Raw genomic sequence first — 20846 nt, 5'->3', positions numbered from 1 at the left:
GCCGCATTTGCAAGTTCTGTAATAGATTTCGGATGCTGCTGAATAACACTGGAATGCCATTTTATGACATCTTTAAATAAAGATGTCACTGCCCTGTTCTGAGAGGTAGCGCGATCACTGTGGCCGATACTCAGCACGGGGTTACTAATGCAGCAACACCTTCGTTAACAACACTGGGCGCGGTGACATGATCACACCAAAGTGCATAAAAGTGTTTCTGCCCTCTAAGCTGAGCTGCGGTGGATGAGCGTGTGCTTGTTCTTAAGTTATAGCAATGCAGAGTGAAACAAGTTACCTCATTTGTAATGTTAGAGCTCTGAGGCCTTCAGTAGTAATTTAAGCCCATTTTACTCTGTGTTTGTAATGGCTTAAGAATGCATGTATTGCATTATGTGTTTCAGCTGAGAGGGACAAGTGCCTGTCATCTTATGACTGTACCCATCTTTCGATTTCATGAAATTCCTCATGCCATCACTGAGAAATACCTCATTAACCATCTCTGTCTCTTCCCAGAGTTTTTGCTGGGGAAACAAACAGCAGGGCGTTTGAACTAGGAGGGACGTTTGCACAGAATCAGAAATTTCATGTCATGACTTCTGGTTCAAAACAGGGATGACACTCCTGACTGTATTTTAAGCTATAGGATCCTTGACCTTGGTTACTATAACTAGCTTTTAAGCAGGAGACTTTCTCTAGCGATCTGTAGTCAAGCATGGAATATTGTAACATGGAGCATAACCCGTGTGCCATGTTTTCTAAAAGGATCTTTAGGCAGAGATTTTAAAAGGTGTGTTCTTTTACTGTTTCAACAGTTGACCCGTACAGAAATGCTTATTCCACTTCTTGGCAGTGAGTGTTAAGGCAAAGGTGTTGCTGCCTGTGTTCTGACTCAGACTGAGGGATGAGACTGCAGTATTAGTATAGGACCTTGAAACCCAGAAGAGTAAAAAAAAAATCTCTTTAACATAGTAAGAAGCTCTTATGGAGCAGTGTATAAATTTGCTTTGTATAAATTAATATAACAGTAGTGGCCCTGCAGTATTTTCAATTTTTTTTTCTTAATATATATTTAAAGCATAATTTCTAATTCTTGTATATATTTTTAACTTTCCCACAGATATGCACTTATTTGGCCATTATCCAGCTCATGATGATTTCTATCTTGTAGTGTGCAATATCTGCAATCAGGTAGTCAAGCCACAGGTTTTCCAGTCACATTGCGGTAAGTGAATGTTTTCTTTCCTGAATTACAGTGCCAAACTGGCGTATGGTTCTCATAAGAATCATTGCATACGATCATGACAGAGGCATTGCAGATATACTTTTCTGGTTATCTTGTGTTCTTTCCACAGAAAATACTAGTGATGCCTTCAAATAAGCATATGTCTGTAGAGGAAGTTAAATTAGTTGTTCTAGAAGCTGGGCTTTTCAAGTTGAACTTGTTATACTAAATTAACCTATTACAACAAATAAATCCTGTTAGTTAGATACTAGCTAGGCTAAAAGTATTACAACCTAACATTGGATTGTCTTTTATCAAGGCTGCAAAGTGAGAGCTGTGATACTGGTCTACGTTAGCTAGAAGTTGGATGTTATGGATTGTTTTCTGATGGGATTTATGCATAGGTGTATATAGGGCTTATTTTTATATTTATCATAGGGTTTAATTTTTTACGTAATTGGCATGTCGAGTCACGTTTGTTAACATTGTCTTGAAAAATGTTTACTTGAGAAACTGCAGAAATGTGCAGATATTTATTTCTCATTTAGTATGACAACAGCAAGATGACAATTTTTATGTTGATTGTTTGTAAGCAGAACTACTTTAGTTAGAAATTTTTGCTATTGATTACCAAACTACTTTCAAATATTCTCTGAAAAACTTCATCCCAAGGTCTGGTTTACTTATTACTTATCCAGTGGTTTATTTGTTATTTGTCCAGTGGTTTGTTTCTGTGGTATTTTGTTGTTTGTTTTTTTTTTTTTTAAAGGATTGCAAAATGTGACTGGAACGGCTAGCTTTGCATGAGGTTTGATCAAATTCAGTTTAATCAAATTAATTTGAAGGTGATTGCATAATAATGAAAGGTAACTAGTACTGAGGATAAAATCAGTTAAATACATTAAAAAAAAAAAGAAAAGATGTAGCAAGATTTTCCTTGCCTGCATACAGCAGATAAACTTCACAAATCCTGTGCCCCTTTCAGTCTTCTTGACAGCAAAGCCACTCAGTAAGGGGAAAATGTAAGTGAGATGAACAGAAAACATAAAAGTTTTTTTACTTTTAAAGAGAAACTACCAAAATATTACCTTGGGTTCTTATGGATGGACTTCTAACAACCAACCAGGAGCAACTGCATTCATGTTGAAAGGCAGTTGTACAACTTATCACTACCTTTGGCCCAGATTGAAATAACTGTGAAAAAATGGTAATAGTGGAATATAGCATTTATATCCAGTGAATAAGAAAAGATCTGAAAGTATTAGTATAGCGGGAGAAGGATTTACTAATTTTTTGTTATTATTTTTTTTTTTTTTCAAAATTTGTTTCTTGCCCTTAGTCATCTGTGGATTCTCCCTGCCCAGCTTCAGGTATCTTATGGTTCTTTCAGTAACAGAAAAGCTTCTCTGCATATGGTCATAGGTACAGTGGGTACTATAAACATTGAACTGGTGCATTAATAAAAGATCCACTACAGAATAGGAGAACCTATATAACACCTTGCTGTAGCCTTCCATAGTTGTGCTGTTTCCTGGACATAAGCTTATGGTTTGGGGAGCAGTATGAAAGTTGCTCCTGTTTTCATGTAGGAGGCATATAGAATGATGTTTCTTCTAGATGACAGTAAACTATTCCATGTTAGGAGGAACTTTTTGAGCTCTTTGGAAGTAGAGTTACCGTCGGTGTTAGTGTGTTGCCTGTAAACTGCAAAGATCCTGTGAGTCACTGTCCTTTTTTCTTTTTCTCTTTTCTTCATTACTCCATTGTTTATACAATTCCTTTTACTCCATCTTCCTCACAGCAATCCTGTTACACTGAGCAATTAAGCGTTAAATTCTGAATTGCTTGATTTAAGAGCCTAAGGTTAATAAAGACTTTAAAAAAAAAAAAAGTAGACTGCATTAAAAGAAATGGAGAATACTGAAAATAATTGCCCAAAGGTGTTACCTCTTGAAGATTGTACTTAATCTAGTGAGATTCGTTTCAGGAAAGGTGAACTGGAATATTGCTGAAAGGCCTGTGGAAGAGCTTTAAACGTATAGATAAAATATTTTGTTTTAAAGAAGAAACAGAAAAGATGATGTACTAAAACCATATAAAAGAAGTTTTAGAAGAGAGGCTTCTTGAATGTCTTGGGCATTATTGTAAAATAACTAATAATTTATTTTCAAAAAATTAATCTATTAAAAGTACTACATGTTGTACGAGTGACATACATCTACTAACGTATAGTTGTTTTGATAAGAAATGAGTAAGATCTAAAGAAGAGCCTACACATAGATCTTATTAATTGATCTGTAGTTGCATTGTCTGATAAGAAAATGATAAAAATCTTGCATTAGAAAACAGATCAACCATGAGCTGCTTGTGGCTGAAAAATCTCTCACTGAACATGTTATGATATCAGTAGTCCATTGAGAAAGGTCTGAAGAAGGCTTCATTTGAGACATTGGTTCTGGCTGCACTGGGTTCCTCCATGAAGCAGGAATATTTAACTTTCAGTTTTATTTAGAGTTTTATCACCTGTTGGACACAATCAATTTGGTAGATCAGCTTTTGTTTAATTAGTTAGGCCATGCAGCAGTATACCTGTAAATTCAGTGATGCTGACACACCTGTCAGTAGACTTTGAGGTATTTTAGACTGTCATATTTACCATAAAATGCATTATTTTACATGTCTTGAATTGCAGGTTTAAAGTTGTAACAAAGACAATGGAATGTAAAAGCATTAAAAGCCACTACTGTTTTTTTGGCTCTTGAAGGCTGCGTCATGGGGAGTCTTTATTGCTACTGACTTGTAGAGATCTATCCCAGAATCTCCCACAAAGTGTGGTTTGTTGCTAATATCCCTGGTAAGATCCAGTCCGTATTCTCTCAGTAAGGATTTAGGTCCGTGCCAGACACGTGCTTTATGTTTCTAGGCTCCCTGCATTGTAACTTGAAGGTCTTGGCTTTGGAACAGCACTGGAATGCTTAGTTTAGCAAGCGTTTGTGTAACAATTCTCTTGAGCCCTTGCTGGCATTTGCCTTTCTCCAGAGCGTAAGACCCACTGTTTCATTTGTCTCTAATTTCAGACATGTGGCAGCCAGCCTTGATGGCACTGGGAAGTTGTGAAGATTATAGAGGCAGATGTTGTTATTTAACTTATAAGGGTTTGATTCCTGGAATGTCAAGGAGAAAAAGAGAAAAATCTGGCTGTGATTCAGGCTGTTTTAATGGGAGGCGATGCATCATACAACCTTAGACCAGTAGAAATCAGGAAGGTAAAAGAAGAGATCGGGCTAATTAGAGGACTGGCTCGCTGGACTTCAGAGTCTCTGTAATAAAAACAGCGTAAAGCTCACTGTTGCAAAGTAGTTGATCTGTTCTAGCCTCTAAGTCAAAGAAATACTGAATTATTTTTAAGAGCGGTTTCACGTCCTTGTATCTGGCATAAACATTTATATCTATTTGTAAGGATTAAATCATTCATGTACATGTGGCGCAAGCCCAGCTGAAAAAGACTTGCTGTTATAGGCTGCTGCATGAACTATATAAATCAAATAATTTCTTGAGGTCATTCAGCATTATTGTACACTTATAGTATATCATAATGTCATCAACAATAGGGTTGAAATAGTGTTGTTTGCTTCTGATGCCAGTTCTTTTGAGTAACTTGTTGCAGTGGTACAATATCTTAGATTTTTTTTTTAATGTGTGAACGTGTAGTTGTATTTATTTCTCCATAAAGTAGTTTGAAATGAGAAGTCAGTCTAGTTATACAGCTTGTAGCATTTCTAAGTGTACTTGGCATATGGGGAATTGTAGTTTTGAGACTTTGTTCTCAAATGCCAACCTCAGTGAAAATATAGAGCACTTCTTGGGACACCAAAAATGTAGTGGTTTAGTATCCCGGAAGTCCCATAATGTTCTTGCTGTTTGTTTGGCTTTTTTTCTCCAATATATGCTTTCTAGGAGATTTTTAGGGTGGCAGCCTATGCTGAGCTCTGTCCATATGACTGCTGTTAACTCCGATTCTGTGACAGTCTGTCTGTTACTTGTTAGGATGGGACCCGTACCGTTTCCCAGGAGGCGTTTCTATTTTCCTGTGGCCCCAGACAGTAAATCTCCATATTCTTATACCGCGTTGTCCTTTACTAGACTAAAGAGCATCAGATACAGTTACGGTTATTTTTTTTTTTTAGTGTTCCATACAATAAAAGGCTCGTTAACTTTGTTCTTTTCCTATTGAAAGGAAAACGTCTCATAAAAGGTAGCTCTGGCACAGTGAAGAACAAGCAGTGTACATGTAGAGAGCTTGTCAAAACATCTTGGCTTTTTCTTTTAATATGAGGAAATAAACTAATGATGGGAAAGTGTTAAAAGTAAAGTTGGGGGGAAGAGGTGAATTAGACAAGTTAAATAACGCAGCTTGGTTAAACAATAACTGCAGTATAACCATCAAATAAAGTTTCCAAACATACGCTGGAACAGTTTCCAAAACTGTGGAGGGTATCTTAATGAACTGAATAGTTAAATCCCCATTTGATGAAGTCATAGCGTACAAAGGAGAATAATTTTGCTTCGTCAAGGAGAAATGACCATGATGATCTCTTCTTTTGCTAATTTTGTTATTGGAGGCTCATTGCTATCTATCCTGCCTGTCTCTAAGGTTTTTCTAACAGGCTTCTAATTAAGAAGTAGAAATTCCTATTCCTTAAAAAAGAAAGAACTACACTTGATTTTCATTACTTCAGAGTTATAAATCCTTGGGTTGACATCCTCATGTCCTCATGAAAGTTGGAAAAGGATATTTCCTTTTTATCCTTCTGTTTGGCTGTATAAGCATCATTTAAAAGAAAAACAAGCTAGAAAGTAATGGAGCACTGAAGAATATAAATAAATTATTTTCCCTTCCATATCATAATTATTTTTGTAAGAGAGGTTATATATTTTGAATTACTCAGACTAGCTATTTTACATTGTAATAGCTGTGTGTTATAATGTAATGAACAACGATTAAAGACAAGAAGGCTGAGCTTACAGTACGAATAAGAATGATTTGCTTTCTTAACACGAGCTGGAACGTTACTAGCTGGCATCTTTTCTTTGCATAAGGGTTTCGATATGGATATCACTGTCACATTTGATGGATTATTTATTTATTTTCAATTATTCGATGCCTTGTTTTTTATTAAATATGGCTGTTTGGGGTTTTGTAATCGTTAATATTTTATCCGTTGCATTTGACCTTTCATCAAGGGGAGCACTCTTGTGCCCTTCAAGGACAACGGCATTTTGAGTAATTCTCCTTATGTTACTGTGATTTTCTTTTTTCACAGCCTTGTCAAAACTTGTTATGTGATATCATTATTGATTGAATAACTTTCTGGTTGTTACGTGGTTAGGTTTCACTGCATAAAAGAATTAAAATAATGAAAATTACTCTCATCCCTCCTGCTTTTTGTTAAATATGGAAACAGTAGCAGCTAGACTGACAAGAATCCCAGTTTTCTTTTTCTTTTGGTGGGGGTGGAGGGAGAAGGAATTGAATGTTTTGTGTGTACCTTATTTGTACATTTTTACTTGTGCAATTGCCTAGGATACACTGATTTTGTCCGTAACTTTCATTTCCATTACTTTAAATTGGAAACCCCTAGTAGCTGAAGGCATACAAAACATTTGCTTTAGCTTTACAGTCTTTCTATCAGAAATCTTGTTCTCGAGACCAAAATACAGCCAGTGGCATAACCCTCTGTCTTCTGTCTGCAATGAAAATCTAAGCTGCAGTTCCTGCAATGGTACATGCAGGTTATGTGGTCTGTCATGTCCATGTCATTGCAAGTTCTCCAAGCCCAGCATAATAGCGGTCGCTGTGAAACTGCAGCTACAAGCCATCTTTTACGCCATTCCCATAGAACTTAAATAGTACATCGCCGCATGGACAGTCCAGGTAGAGTGAATATTACCCTTGAAAAGGAAAAATTAAAACAGCACTCCTTTGAATGCATCTTTTTCCCTACGTATTCTTGGAGTGCCATATTTTTAGGCTCTCAGCAATTCTTGAGACTCTGAATAGGTACAGAAATGCAAAAATCTGTCTTTGTTTACTCCTTGGAGAGACCAGCTCTATATCCTAACTGCTGATAGACTCTGGCCAGATTCAGAAAAGCACTTAGATGCATAAAAGATAATCAACTGACATTTTAATACTTTGTTCAAATGAAGCAATAAATAAAAATCCTTCTTAGCCACTCGTATGCGTGAGAGTGTTGGTCACCTCAGTATTGGCTACTGTGCTCATCCAGGACCACAAACAGCTTGGTTTTTTTCATATGTGCCCTGGAGAGAGCTCAATGAAAGATACATTGACAAGGCCATGTTCATTCAAGAAAAACAAAAACAAAAAAATCCTACCTTCTCTGCAATTACTTGTTCAGGAAGCAAGAGATTTGGATTTAGTAGCCTTACCACCTAGGAGCTATTCTCTCATCTTCCACCTCCTAGGAGAGGAAAATGTCCTAACCACCAGGCACACCATAACCCATGCAAAAACAAGACTAGCACATGCTTCTTGCATTGGAGATGTATCAGACAAAGTAAACCTGAATGTAGAGAGTAACACCCAGATCCAAGGGATGGACTGTGATAGGGACTGAAAAATGCGCAGCTGATGCTCAGAGCAACAACAAATGTAATGTGTCTTCACCTTGCAGGTTGCTGAGATCTGCTTGAAGTTGGAAGGAGTTTGTTGTGTTTTCTTTTCTTAGTCTAGTGTGTGAATTAAAAGTGGAGCTGTGTTCAGACCTGCTGACCTGCTTGCTTAGAAAGCGGTAGCACAATATTTGGTAGGATTGGCTTTTTTTATATTTTCTACTATCATCCCACTGCTTAAACTGCTTTCTTCTTTGTTGTTACTAATTCGTCATCCGTGACAGACCCTAAAACAGAGAAGTTCAGATATAGAAACAGATATGATATATAGAGAGTTACAAGGTCAATGAGTAGTGTAAGTAGGAAGATGACAACTTCCCATAGATAACTTCTGCACTTCAAAAATTCACCCTAGGTTGATGTGTCAATAATTGAAAATTTCTTCATTCAAAAGATTCTTTGAATGAGAAAGCAGGAACATTTTGGCAGCGTTGAATCTCAAAGGATTGTGCATTGGGGAGCAGTGAGCATTCAACAGAAGAAAATGTTCAGCAGTGAACAGAATGCTACAACATGTATGCAGTTGTTATTAAGCATAGTAACTTCTCCCCGCCACCTTCTGGAAGTAAAACATGGATAAATTGTCTTTTCCCTAGTTTTTTCTATTAAGTTGTGCCTTTACAATGCCTTGACTGTGCTGTAATTTTACAATGCTGATCTTGAATAAATCGACCTAGAAAGTAGATTGAAAGAGTAATCATGACACTGGGCTTTTCAGTGCACTGGAAGTGTATTGTTCTAGTTAACACCTAGTTCCTATCATTATAAATTAACTTATCTCTTTTGCATGCTGTATTCATTGATAGTATTTGATCAGTGAATCCTTTTGTATTTTTTTTTTTTTTTACTTCATATAAATTGTGGTAAACAATGCAGTACATACTTGAACTGGGTGTTGTTGTCATGGCATTGGTGGAAGATACATATCACTTGTAATTTCTTTCAGTCAAGATTTTAATAGAGATGTAGTTTTAAATAGCAACCAATAAGGATTTCTTTTAAGGAGCATCCATTAATAGAACTCAGCTGTTGAAGGTTGACTGTAGCATTAGGCTTAAGTTTAATCTCCTACATACTATAATTTACAGGGCTGTGTTTAGTGCATCATTCTTCCAGCTGCTTCACTGGTGGAGGGATGGGGGTTGTGATAGTGGAGGAGAGGGGAAAGGTATAGTGAAAATTCTCCATCATAACCTGTAAAAATCAGGCAAAATTAAAAATAGGAGTATTTGGCTTGAAGTTTTCCATAGCGTGTCTTTCTTGGTCTGAATAAGGTGGATGTCTTCCATCTTAGAGAAGGAATGTTTTTGAAAATAATATTAAAAAAAAAAAAAAAAAAAGACTTCATCGTCCTATTCCTAGATAAAGTCCAAAACAGAATTAAGAGCTTTTTGAATTCACTGTTTGGAAGTGTTTTGATGAGTAAAAGATAAGCAAGAAGAAATCCTTTTTTATATCAAATTGTGATGCACTGTAAAGAAAGGAAATTTGAAGTGGAATATGAATTTGCCAAAGGCCCAAATAAGAAGTCATTGTTTCTTCACTGTATTCAAAAGTCTGGAAGTGTTAAGAGCAAGTCTCTTCTCTCTGTTTTCTCTTTGTTTATCCTGCACGTGATCAGACAAGGAAGATGTGGTGGGGTTTTTGAGGGTGGGGTGTGGGATTTTTTGGTAGTACAGTGTTTCACTCTGCATGTGTTGCAGAAGGTGATTAACATTTGGATTAGTCACTACCAAATATTACAAGTTCCATTTCAAGTCTGTAGAAGTCTTCTCTGCATATAGCCCTGCCCATTGACCATGACTTTCAGCAGTCGTCTAAACTTTTTGGCTTTAGTTGATTTTCTGACTGTTGCAATTTCTACTCTGTTACCATTTAGAAATTTCTTGCGAAACATATCACAAGTTTAGGAACTTCTTACTCTCCTTGTACTAAAATTATTACTATAAGCTGGCTCACAAAGTTGATTCTTGTCCATTGACTATTGGCTTTTCCCAAAGGAAACAGCAGCAGGTGTCGGGTAGTGTCTTCTCTAGCAGCTGAATGTCTCCAGTGCCACGAGTTGTGGTTGCTGAGTCTGCATGTGAGGTGGCAGGTGGGGCTCGATGTGCAGCTCATCTTGTGCGTTCAGGGCTCCCTTCAGAGCTGGAGAACCGGGCCTGGGAGGAGGTTGGATGAGCCCAGAATATAGCTCTGGACCTCACAGCTGCCAGGATTAGACTACCTTGTTATGTACGATGGTGAGTGGAAAGAAAACTGGAATGGCAGTTTATTACTTTCCAGAAGTACTACTTCTGATAGTCTGAAATACTGCTTTCCAAGGATATTTGTGTTGCCTTGTCTAACATCTACAGGCCACTTGGGGTGCAGTGGGGAAGACAAAAGTCCCTGGACATGCAGGAGGATGATAGGATAGTCATATGTCCTTTTTCATAGAGGTGCAATGGAGAGCAATTGAAATAAATACCAAGCTGTAGTTCAAGAGCTTTATGGTTTTTTCAAGTTGGAAGTAGTTACATTAAATGCCTTTCATGAAGAAATTATTTTTTTATTTTGTGTTTAAAAAAACCCTTAATTATTAGTAGAGGAAAATCTCAGCTGTGATAAACTAGCTAATACAAGGCTTGCAAATCTACTTTAGATACTTTTCCCACAATTTTCAGTAATAATATGTATCCCAAATTTTGTATACTTTCTTAATTTTTTAAAATATTTCTTCTTGTTTATTTTAATATGATTTTTTTCATCTAGTATGCAAGCATGTTTGTCACAGCTCCATTTCATTGTAATAGTAGTACACAACTTCTTGGTGCCTGACTAGTGCCAAATCTATTCAAAACATTTTATTTGCATGCATAAAATACTGTTCTTAAAATTCTCATCATTTCAAATATAGCTGAAGCTCTGTGTGTTTCCCATTTCACAGTCCTGTAGTGATTCATGTAATTATCTTAATGGCTTATTGCTATTCTATTTAACTGGTGATATTAATGTAATAATTGTCATATTAAAATCTAAAATATTGAATTAGGCCTTGTTCTAAAATATATTTTATTATTACAGATAGGTTAGACGCACTGTAGGCTTCTGTTTTCAAAATAAAATTTTTTGCATTCATCTAGATAGACTAATGAAATGATATTCTACAAGATAGAGTGAAAGAACTGTTTAAAATATGTTAGGCAAATGATGATGGGCAACTCGTTCACCTCACTACGTGTGTATTTTGATTTTGATTCAATTTAAAATACTTGATTTAGCTTCCTCCACCAAAACCTACCTAAATTTCCTAAAATTTAGGAAACTTGCCTCATTAGCTATTTATGTTTGTGAGACTAGTGATGCTGTTAACCAGGAACATTTTCTTTGACTAGTGTTCTGGGAAATAACAGATTTTTTTTTTTTTCCCCCCTTTTTTTGGACAGGCTTCTTGTTGCTGTGAAATAATCTTTTATCACGCCTAGCATCTGCTCTGCAACTAGTGAAGTATAACTAATACCATACTTACATAAAATATCAAGCATTGCATATGTGAAATGTGTTTAAGGCAAGCATTAATGTATCGTTATTTGATACACCTGCTTTCAATTTATTCCCTGTGTTGTATAAGGTATTCTTTTTATGAGTGTATCATCAATGTTGTACTTTACTTGCTGTAGCTAGAGAATTTTAAATGTTAGGGTTTTAAATTTTAAATTTTAAGTTTTAGGTTTGAGATTGGCAATTGAAAAATTGTTTCATTTTTTAATTCAGTTTGTTAGGAGAAGGATTGGCAGGGAGGAGTCTCATTTTTGGTGCCGTTTTTACCTCAAAATATTGAAGCAGGAATACATCTGTGCAAGCTGAAACCTGGACCAGTAACTGGCAAACAATACTGAAAAGGTCTGCATTGATTATAGGTGGTTCAGATTGCTTCAGTGTGTTTGATAATCAGATTGCATGAACTGTGGAGACCAGTGCATCCTTGTGTGTACTTCAAGCTTTCTCAAAGTTGCGGCAGTATCGTGCATGTCTAAATGAGTCTGAAGACAGGTGTTTCTCATTCTGTGACTCTAGGTAGATGAAAACTGTAAGTTTTGAGTAAAAACCATGCTTTTGAATTTGGCTAGGACAGCAAAGGATTAGTTTGCTGTTTAAATAAATCTTTTTGTCACTGTCTAATGCCAGATGCATTTAGCGGGAATGCTGAAATGAGCAGTAAAGCTTTTCAGCGTTTTTGCATGGGCAGTAAAGGCATAGTCAGGACCAGACAGTTAAGGCTCTGGAGAAGAGCACAGTACAGAACTGCATGTTTAGTAAGATGAGTATGGAAATGGTGCAGAAAAAATTGAACCTTGAAAAGAAAAGTCTGGTGTTTGTCATTGTGCTGCTAACATTTTTGTTGACTCAGTGTTTTTTTTTTTTTTAACTCGATGGAAACTTGAGAGCTATGGGGTCCTGTGGAAAGGATTCTCAAAACTTAGCTATACACTGTGTGAAGAAACACCTCCTTTTTTGGTTTGTTTTTGAACCATCAACAAACAACCATTTCCTGTTCACCTTCATAATAAATGTGCATCATAACCCTCCTCTGTCGTCACTCATCCAGTTTGACAAGTCCAAATCTGTCTAATTGTCACTCTTGTAGAGACTCTCCATGTCTTTGCTATGTGTTTTTGTATCTTGCCCAACTCTTCTAAACCATTTTTGAAAGGAGGGAAGCAGTGGTATGATGTACTATATTCCTTGCCTAACATTTGGTTTGCCTTTGTGACCACTACAGATCATTGAGATGATAATTTCATAGAACTGTTACAAGACCAGTGTCTCATTACTGCGTAATAATAATTCACAGACCATCATTTTGTATATAAAGTTAAGATTGTTTTCTTCTTCCATGTCTGTCACTTTACATTTCTCTGCATTCAATTTCATTTACTGTTTTATTATTACACCATTCAGTAATGTTAGGTCTTTCTGCAATCTGCTGATTTTTGTCTTAAGTACTCTGAGTAATTATATAGCAAAGATCTTGTTCTCTCACTAACCACCTTCTTTTCTGGATCATTTCTGAATATGTTGAATAGTTCAGGCCCTAATGCAGGCTCTGGCTGCATGCCACCACTGAAATTCTTTCTCTGAGGACCATTTTTACCCTCTTTTCCTTGCCCTGTAAGTAGTTTCTTAGCCTCTGGCTGGGGGTTAGAACCCTCCTTCCTGTCTCACAGCAGTTATCTTTCCTTTAAGAAACGGGAATACATGGCCTCGTTTCACTTGGAAATTTAAGTAGACTGTGTCAATTGGATTTCCCTCGTCCACATGTCCTTCCAGGATGTTTGGTAACAGTCTTTCACAAAACTAGACTAACTTTTCCCCAATACATCATACGCATCCATATGTACACTAACTTGGTTCCTTCTTACAGCTTCTACCCCTTTGGCTTGGATACATTTCAGACTTGCTACTCTCTATTTCTTTGCACCATCCAGATGTCGATGTTGCCTTCTGATCTTCAGGTACAAGGTGGTTTTCAGTGAGAGGCTTTGCTTGCTTGTTAATAGCTCAATAACTGCATCCGTGGCTTCTGGGAAGCTCCTGAGTGAATACAAATGGTCTGGCTCTGTCAAGCCACTTTGCAGCCTCCTTTGCCACTGCTTCAGTTGGAGACGGGATCTCCAAGTCCTTCGGAGCTTCTGGACCATGAAGGTTATTTTTGTCAGGACTAGGAAAGAAGCAAAGTTTTATTTATGCATATGTGTCTATGTGTGCATGTGCATTTCTGTATGTATACATATATATTGGCTGATCGATCCATTGCACCCTGAATGCAATTGTAGCCTTAATTCTATAATAACTACTAGGGAGGGGTTTATTGCCACTTCCTGGGTAGATGCGTTTGGAAAAAATGGGATTTTTTTTTTCTGTATCTCGCTGAAGAAGAAAACACGTTTTTCAGGTTGAAGAAATAGCTTGAGTATAACTAATTTTTCTCTCATTTTCTTACCAAAGCAAATTTTATGCCCGTAGAGGTGAAGTGTTGCATTTGGCCTGAGGTAAAGTCTTTCCTTTAGGAGCCTGAAGAAAAAACAGAGGAAATGAAACTCTAGGTCTGCAAAATGATTTCTGGTCCTTTAAGCACTAGTGTAGAGATTAGAACAGTTAATGTGCAACATGGGACATCCTTTTTACCCTTTTCTTCCCTAATCTGAGGGGACTTGAATCAAGAGCACCTTAAGCAGGCTACCCTGTGTCAATGGGTGTTTGTAATCACTTGCACAGACTGTGTTCTCCTTTCCATAAGGAAATGCTGATGGGAACTGGGGTATCTCATCTGCCACGGAGTGGTGGAGCATCTCTGCTTACAAGGCTTTTCCTGCTTCTCCAATTGCATGTTTTATAGGGAAAAGGAATGGAAAGGATTGAGAGAAGCTCAGAATTACCTGCAGGCTCAGGGACTGGGTGCTTCTGCTACTGGAAGACACAAGTTCAAGTCCACACTGATTTCTTCTCTCCTATTGATGTTTTTATTTTGCATAAAAAAAATTAAATAGCTGTTGAACAGATTGAGAGAGAGTTAATCCCTAACTTTGAGAAGCAAGACACTCACTTGGGATCCAACCTGTGGTTCAGGAAATCTGTTTATAAAAGGTTGAATTAATTTCAGCAGGAGGGACGGAGAGCAAACCCCCTCAACACCCTTCACAATGCGTTGTCCTCATAGTCAGAGCCCTCTTCTGCAGAGGGGAAAATTTGGGTTCAGATTGGTTACAGAAAGGTGAGTGCTTTAATCAGGGAAGTAGTCATCTAACTGGGCTTCACCACCTTTCTCTTGTGGAGAGACTTAGCACTCAAATGGCTTTTTAATTAAAAAATATTTAGAAATATTTAATATTTTATCAGTCAGAAGTTTAAAAACAAATCCACTCTCTGAACCAAGCCAAAGTAGCTTGTCGTAAAAGAGAAATAAAGCCAGTCACAGAATTGTCAGGAGAGTCGTAAATTGATATTTGGGGGGGGGGGGGGGAAGGCCATAATAGTATCATCTCCTGTGTTTGTTGGATCAGTGAAAACTACTGATGTGTCCTGAATATAAAATAATTTTGAGGACAGTCAGGGTGCTCAGACAGCAGTTACCAGCAGTGGGTTGGTTGACAAAGCCTGAGCGTTCCCTTATGATTTGACTGTCTAATTGCTGCACAGCTCATGTCCAGTCGGTCTGGAGGATGTGGAGAGCTGTGGGCTATACATGCGCCGACTTAAATATACCCTAACACGTGGCATGATAATACCCCAGGTGCCCTGTAACATTAGCCCTATCGAGGTTAGGAGTTTTTTCTTGGGGGGAGTGGACGACCCCAAACCAAAAAACCAACCCTTTATATTTTTCCCCAAGAGCGGAAGAAGGACGTGCACAAGGACATTACACGCAACCCCAGCGCCACGGTTCACATTTCCTCGCTTGGAGTCCTGGGAGTTGGGAAAACTTCCATCTAGTGTCTGTTTGTCAGACTTGGGAAGAACTGCAATATTTTTGGGTTTCTTCTCTTCTGTGGCCCAGATCCCTACTGCTCCATAAGCCTTATCTGGCAGACTGGGAATAAATCAGATCAAAATTATCCTGTCTTTCCATTTGAAAGGGGGCAAGAACGAAAGGTCAAGAGCAGTGCTGCAGTCAGGAACACAGTTAGCAGGGTTTTGGGGTTTTTTAAGGCAACTAGGAAGAGAGGCAGGTCAGGAGATTTTCATATCTGTCCATGTTATGTTCACAGCTTTCACTCTAGCTTATTTCTATAAACTAGAGAAACAAAACCACAAATACTGGACTACTATGTCTCACAGACATGAGTAGTTTTGAGATCACTGCAACACCTATTCAGTCATTCCCCAATTTTGGAGTTCTTGGAAACAGACAATCGAAAAGATTTTATCTTACAGTTAGCATGGGTCAAGTGAAGATCCTGCCTGTACACGCTCCCAGGTCGTTCCTCCTCGGCACTTTGTGCCAGTTTTATCCATGTGCTTCCCTGCCTTCCCATCGCGGTTCTCTCTTAGCACTCGCAGCGGTCGGTTGTAGAGAGTCATAAGGGAACGAAGCTGAACTGTTGCTTCTGCCCTAATCTGAGGATGCCCAGTCATCTGGAGCCTGTGAGTGGCCTCTTCACTCTTTGTGTGGTGAAAAGTCAAAATATAAAGGCAGATTTTGGAAAAGCAGGCAGGAAAAGGTGAAGCACCTTCCTCTTTTGCATTTCTGAGATCTGCGTCAGTGAAACCTGGCAAGGTTGGCTTTAGTCTCTTCTGCTTCGCTTTCATCCGCAGAGAGGGATTCGAGTTACTCAGCAGCCCCTGTGCTAGGACAGTTTTATTTCCAATTGCTTTTATCATGTGATGCAGTTATATGAAGGAATTACAAAGTTGTTGCCAGCGTTAGCACTAGAAGGAGACAACTTGGGTTCGGTTTTTTCACTCACAGGTATGGATGTGACAATTCTAGCTAGATAGTATCACTGAGATGAAACAAAGTTCAAATAAATGATACATAGGGCTTCAAGTATGATGGTTTCAAAAAAGAGCTGTAGAAACAAATATATTCCACTGAACACTTAAAAATTCAGCTAACTTGCAAGACTTTGTTTTAACCATTCGTTATTCATTGAGTTTTTGCTCTGTCGTTCCATGTTATAAAACAGAAAGATTTTCAGTTTTTAAACTATCTTAGTTTAATGTCATTTTAGTAGAATTGTCTTGTGTCTTGATGTTGTTTTTTTAAAGGTTGATGTTTAATGTAGGGTTGGATTGAGGTTTTTTGTTTGGTTTTTTTTCCTAAAACATACATACATACAACACAACAAAGAAAACACAATGTAATTCTTTTCTGTAATGCTTAAGGAAAGTTAGAATCTCTATTGGAAAGTTCTGATTAATGGCAAGAGAATATACGTACGCCAGCTGACTCTGCAGTCAGAGTTGCATAATATCAACTATGAAGCAAGTAAAACAGGTGATGCTTTTACATGTTTATGATCTAACAAAACTGTCATCTCTGCTGCTGCATCATATCACACCTTTACTTTACAGCCTTCCCTTCTTTAGCTTTGGCAAATACAAACTGTACTCTGCTCAGATCTACCCAAACAGGATTTTGCGGGGTCCACTACTGCTTTCATTTTTTGAAACCTCTTTTATGAGAAAATCTTGAAAAAATATTACAGCCTTCTTAGTTTCAGTTAAAATAATCATTTGAAACTTATGTGTGTGTCTGTGTAAGAGTCAGCTAACTGAAGATCTGACCTGGGCATTTTATGTTGGTGAAGGAAATGAATGCATGAAGTGTGGCTTAACTCAGTTTTGTAAAGTGTATCTTTGGAGTTACATTGGATGCCAAGGTAGCATTTTCTTTATGGTGGTCTTGTGTTTTTCTTGTAAATTTGAGAGCAGTCATTTTGTGTTCTTATGTGGCTGTACAGCATCTGCTTAAAACACTTAGAGTTAATGTTAATTTATAAAGTATAAGTTATAAGCTATTTCATCACAAGTAGTCTTACTGGGCAGTCCAGACAGCAAAGATCTGAAGGTGCTCGTTCAAATGCATATTCTCTCTCCTCTAAAACTGGATGTAATATCAATATGGTGTCTTTTTTGATATACACGTCTGTGAAGCTGATAGAAATGATGTTTGTTTTACTGCCAGTAGAAAACATTAAGTAAGCGCGGGGAGTTGTGACACAGGAAGGGGTCAGGCCCTTGCTTCATTCGAAGAGGAAGCTGCTTGCTCCTCAATGTTTGTGTTGCAAATTATGCTGGGCTTTTAAAGGCCCTGTTTCGCCCTGCCTGGCCCTGTTTCCTGCCCCCCCCCCCCCCCCCCTTTAAACTAGAATTCTTTTTCTTGGTGCAATTCACATAAGGTGTTTACACTGGATGAGGCAGCATCAGTATTGACCTAAGCCAATTTTACTGGTTAAGCTTTGCCATTCTAATTTTTCTGATATGCTTCACTTTAAAGCTCAGCTTCAGCTGAACTACACAGATCAGTCCCAATCGTTTTTCAAAATGTTCCATTTAACAGTTAGTTTGGGGGAGGTCGGTTTGTTCCTAAATAATTCAACCCTCCAAGTTGAAGGACCATGGATATAGCAGAGGCATGTTACGTTATGCAGGTATAGCTGCCTTCTTTGAGATTCCCTTGGTTAGCAAGATGTGTACTGGTCTTGTTTGGAAGAAATGGTTTTGGGACTCTGAGTCTGCAACGTTTCTGCCAAGAACTTCCATGTAAGTTTTCTAAGATTTGATGAAGTTGAGTGGCCACGGTGCTGAGCTAGTGCCATTCCTTGCACGCTCAGAGGATAAAGTGTGGTCAACATCATGTTAGCTGATGCTACTTTTTACACCTTTAGAGACTGCGGTGGATGTATTAAGTGTCTGATTCAGATCACCTAAAGATACTTCAGGAAATTTTGAAACGTCATCTATTTTTGTTGTTTAAAAAATAAAGTATACCTATTTGCAAAAACTAAGCTCTGATTTTTTTTACTAAGAACATGATGTTTAATTAGATCATCTAGAAGTATGCATAAGAAGTGTTTCTGGGTGAAGCTGTACTAAGTAATAACTTGTTTAAATTGAAGAATGACAGCTATGCTGAGTATTGTATAGGAAGCTGTGCTGTAGCTTAAAATACCTTTTGTCTGTTGATTTATTTGTAAAATGGAAGAATGTTGAAATTTTGAGAATCAATGTTTTTACAAAAAGTAAGATTTTTATCATGTGGGCTTTGCACTTATTATCAGGCTTACCTGTCTTCAGGTGAAGACAGTATAGATATCTATATGCCAGGTAGTCATTTAGTATTAGCTTTACGTAAGTGATAGCAAAGGGAATTTTCATGTAATTACACTGACATTTAGCAGCTTATTTTAATTATGTAAAAAAATTCTACAGGAGGAAGGGCCGAGCAGGTTATTTATTTTGTTGCCTTATATTTTCAGCACAATGTAAGAGTATCTGCTTTACCTTCACTGCAAGCGTTCCTCGGTATGCAGTGCCTCCCCCACGCTGTGGGACTCAGCTGGCCGAGCAGCGCCTCTCCCCATTAGTCATCATTGCCTTCCTGAGCGCTGTGTCCATGAAAGTAATCCTTTAAAGCAGTCGCTCATACTTCATTTTTTCAGAGATTATTTCATAACACATCATTGCAGTAGCACCTTCTTGTAAGCACGGACCAAATCTTGGTCACTAAGCACAAGCAGTTTTATGTGGAATAAAAAGATACATTGCAAATAAATCACTGCTTATTTCCTTTAATCTAGTTTCAAAACTTCGACTTTTGCCATTCAAACACAGCTTCCATTCATGTGTTCGGGAAGCTTTTGAAATCATATGAATGGTAGTTTTCCCAGTTTTTCTGGAACTTAACGTAGTTAATGTCCAGCAATGTCTGCAGCTGGCTGCTTAATAAAAATAACTTGCATTCCTAGAAACATTAGATTGTACTGATGGCAAAAATGACTAAACAATTTTAAAATGTAACCCGTACTGTTACATTAAAGTACGTTTTGTCTTACTTGATATTAATCTGAAGTAAAAGATTAATTGCAGTGATGTTTAGTAGTGTTTTTATTAATGTGGATTAGCCATTTACAGAAAAGTTCTCATATTGTAGCAGTTTGCTTTTTTAACTTTGATTGCAATCCATCTATTCTTACATTATGGAAAGGCTTCCTGATGTCTGTTGTGTTAGCGATCTCTCTTTCCTTAATGTGTGCAGTATTCGTGTAGTGTTGCAAGAAATGCAATAGCTACTTTGCTTGTGGTGCAAATGAACGTTTACATCTTCATGCCTAACAGTGTTACACTGTCTTTCGTACTGTTTTTTCTTTTGATGAGCAACCTATGTTTTATTTATTCCATGCTGACTTACTGGCTTTAGTAAGTGAAATTTTGTTTTAATGTAGAATTTAGTTTTAATGTAGTGAGATTTTTCTTTTTAATTCTCAATTTAACGAAAAAAAATGTTTCTTAATTAACTAAGAGAGAAAATAAACAGTGCAACTGTTGTATTTCCAGTTCATCTTTTATTTGAAAACTCTGGGGCAAGTTAAAAATGCAAAATGTTTTCACTTTAAAGTTTAGGTTCTAGAGAATTTTCAGTGGCAGGATTAGATGTTTTCGTAATGAAATGTACTAAGTGAGGTACTGATATTATTATAGCATTGAGTCCAAAGTCTAGCAAGGTGCACTGTGTATAGAAGCATTATAACAAGTTCCCTGTGCCTCTGTATTACTTCTCTACTAGTCTTTTCTTAGATGTGTAAAAGTCACTGATGAAGTAGGTCTGCAGTGTCCAGTAGGCTCAGCAGCTCTAAGTTATTCTAGTGTTTTGTTCTTGAAAATGAAGCAAGCTGTTCCTTGGTGATGTATGGAGATAGTGAATGAAGAGTTTTTCTCCTTTTGTATCCAGTTCTTTACAGGCTCCTGATCATGTTTCTCAAAATATTACTGTATGAAGAGTTAGTTATTCATTCTTACCACGTTTGTCATGTCCTTTCTACAGTATGAAGGCCGTAACTGAAGGCAGCTAGGTTAGCTAAGACCAGCCAGTGTGGTACAAGTATCAGGCGACTGATTGATGCCAGACTGTTAACACTTGCCATTGTTTCCCAAAATAACATTGTTATAAATGGGACAGCGGTCAGTGGTGTTTTGTGGGAATAAACTGTTGAGCCTCGACGGTAAATGTTCATAGATTGGAAGAAGACAATACAGGTTGGAGGCTCAGCTGTGAGAGCAGCCCCAGGCCGCGAGCTGCAGCAGTGCTCTTTTCTAGCGTGGACTGGTCACCGAGTGACAGCCACAGTCCTTGTAAAATAAGCAAGAACCTGTTTCAACAGCAGCAAAACCTTCAGCAGCTTTAAAATGTTATCATCTCTCCGGGATGTTTTCTGTGTCGGTGACA

At 37.7% G+C, this 20846-nt stretch overlaps 1 protein-coding gene across 11 annotated transcripts in view; it reads left to right on the top strand.

The window, feature by feature from the left end:
- The window catches only part of ATXN7L1 (ataxin 7 like 1), a 122433-nt gene that overhangs the window by 39867 nt on the left and 61720 nt on the right, over positions 1-20846 (top strand). For 10 of the 11 annotated variants that reach the window (XR_015706208.1, XR_015706204.1, XR_015706207.1 and 7 more), the window contains exon 3: positions 1118-1222. The exons of the other annotated variant lie outside the window; for it this stretch is intronic. Coding sequence is in view for 2 of the 10 variants with exons in the window: in XM_087763970.1 (XP_087620096.1) it covers positions 1118-1222 (105 nt within the window). In the remaining 8 variants the exon portion in view is untranslated. The remainder of the gene's footprint in view (positions 1-1117; positions 1223-20846) is intronic. 11 annotated transcript variants of the gene reach the window in all.

This window comes from Nipponia nippon, unplaced genomic scaffold, assembly GCF_047370975.1.
Source record: "Nipponia nippon isolate SJK-2023a ecotype South Korea unplaced genomic scaffold, ASM4737097v1 scaffold_3, whole genome shotgun sequence".
Classification (NCBI taxonomy): domain Eukaryota; kingdom Metazoa; phylum Chordata; class Aves; order Pelecaniformes; family Threskiornithidae; genus Nipponia; species Nipponia nippon.
The sequence above is the reverse complement of the archived record's forward strand: the minus strand, read 5'-3'. Positions and strand labels throughout refer to the sequence as shown.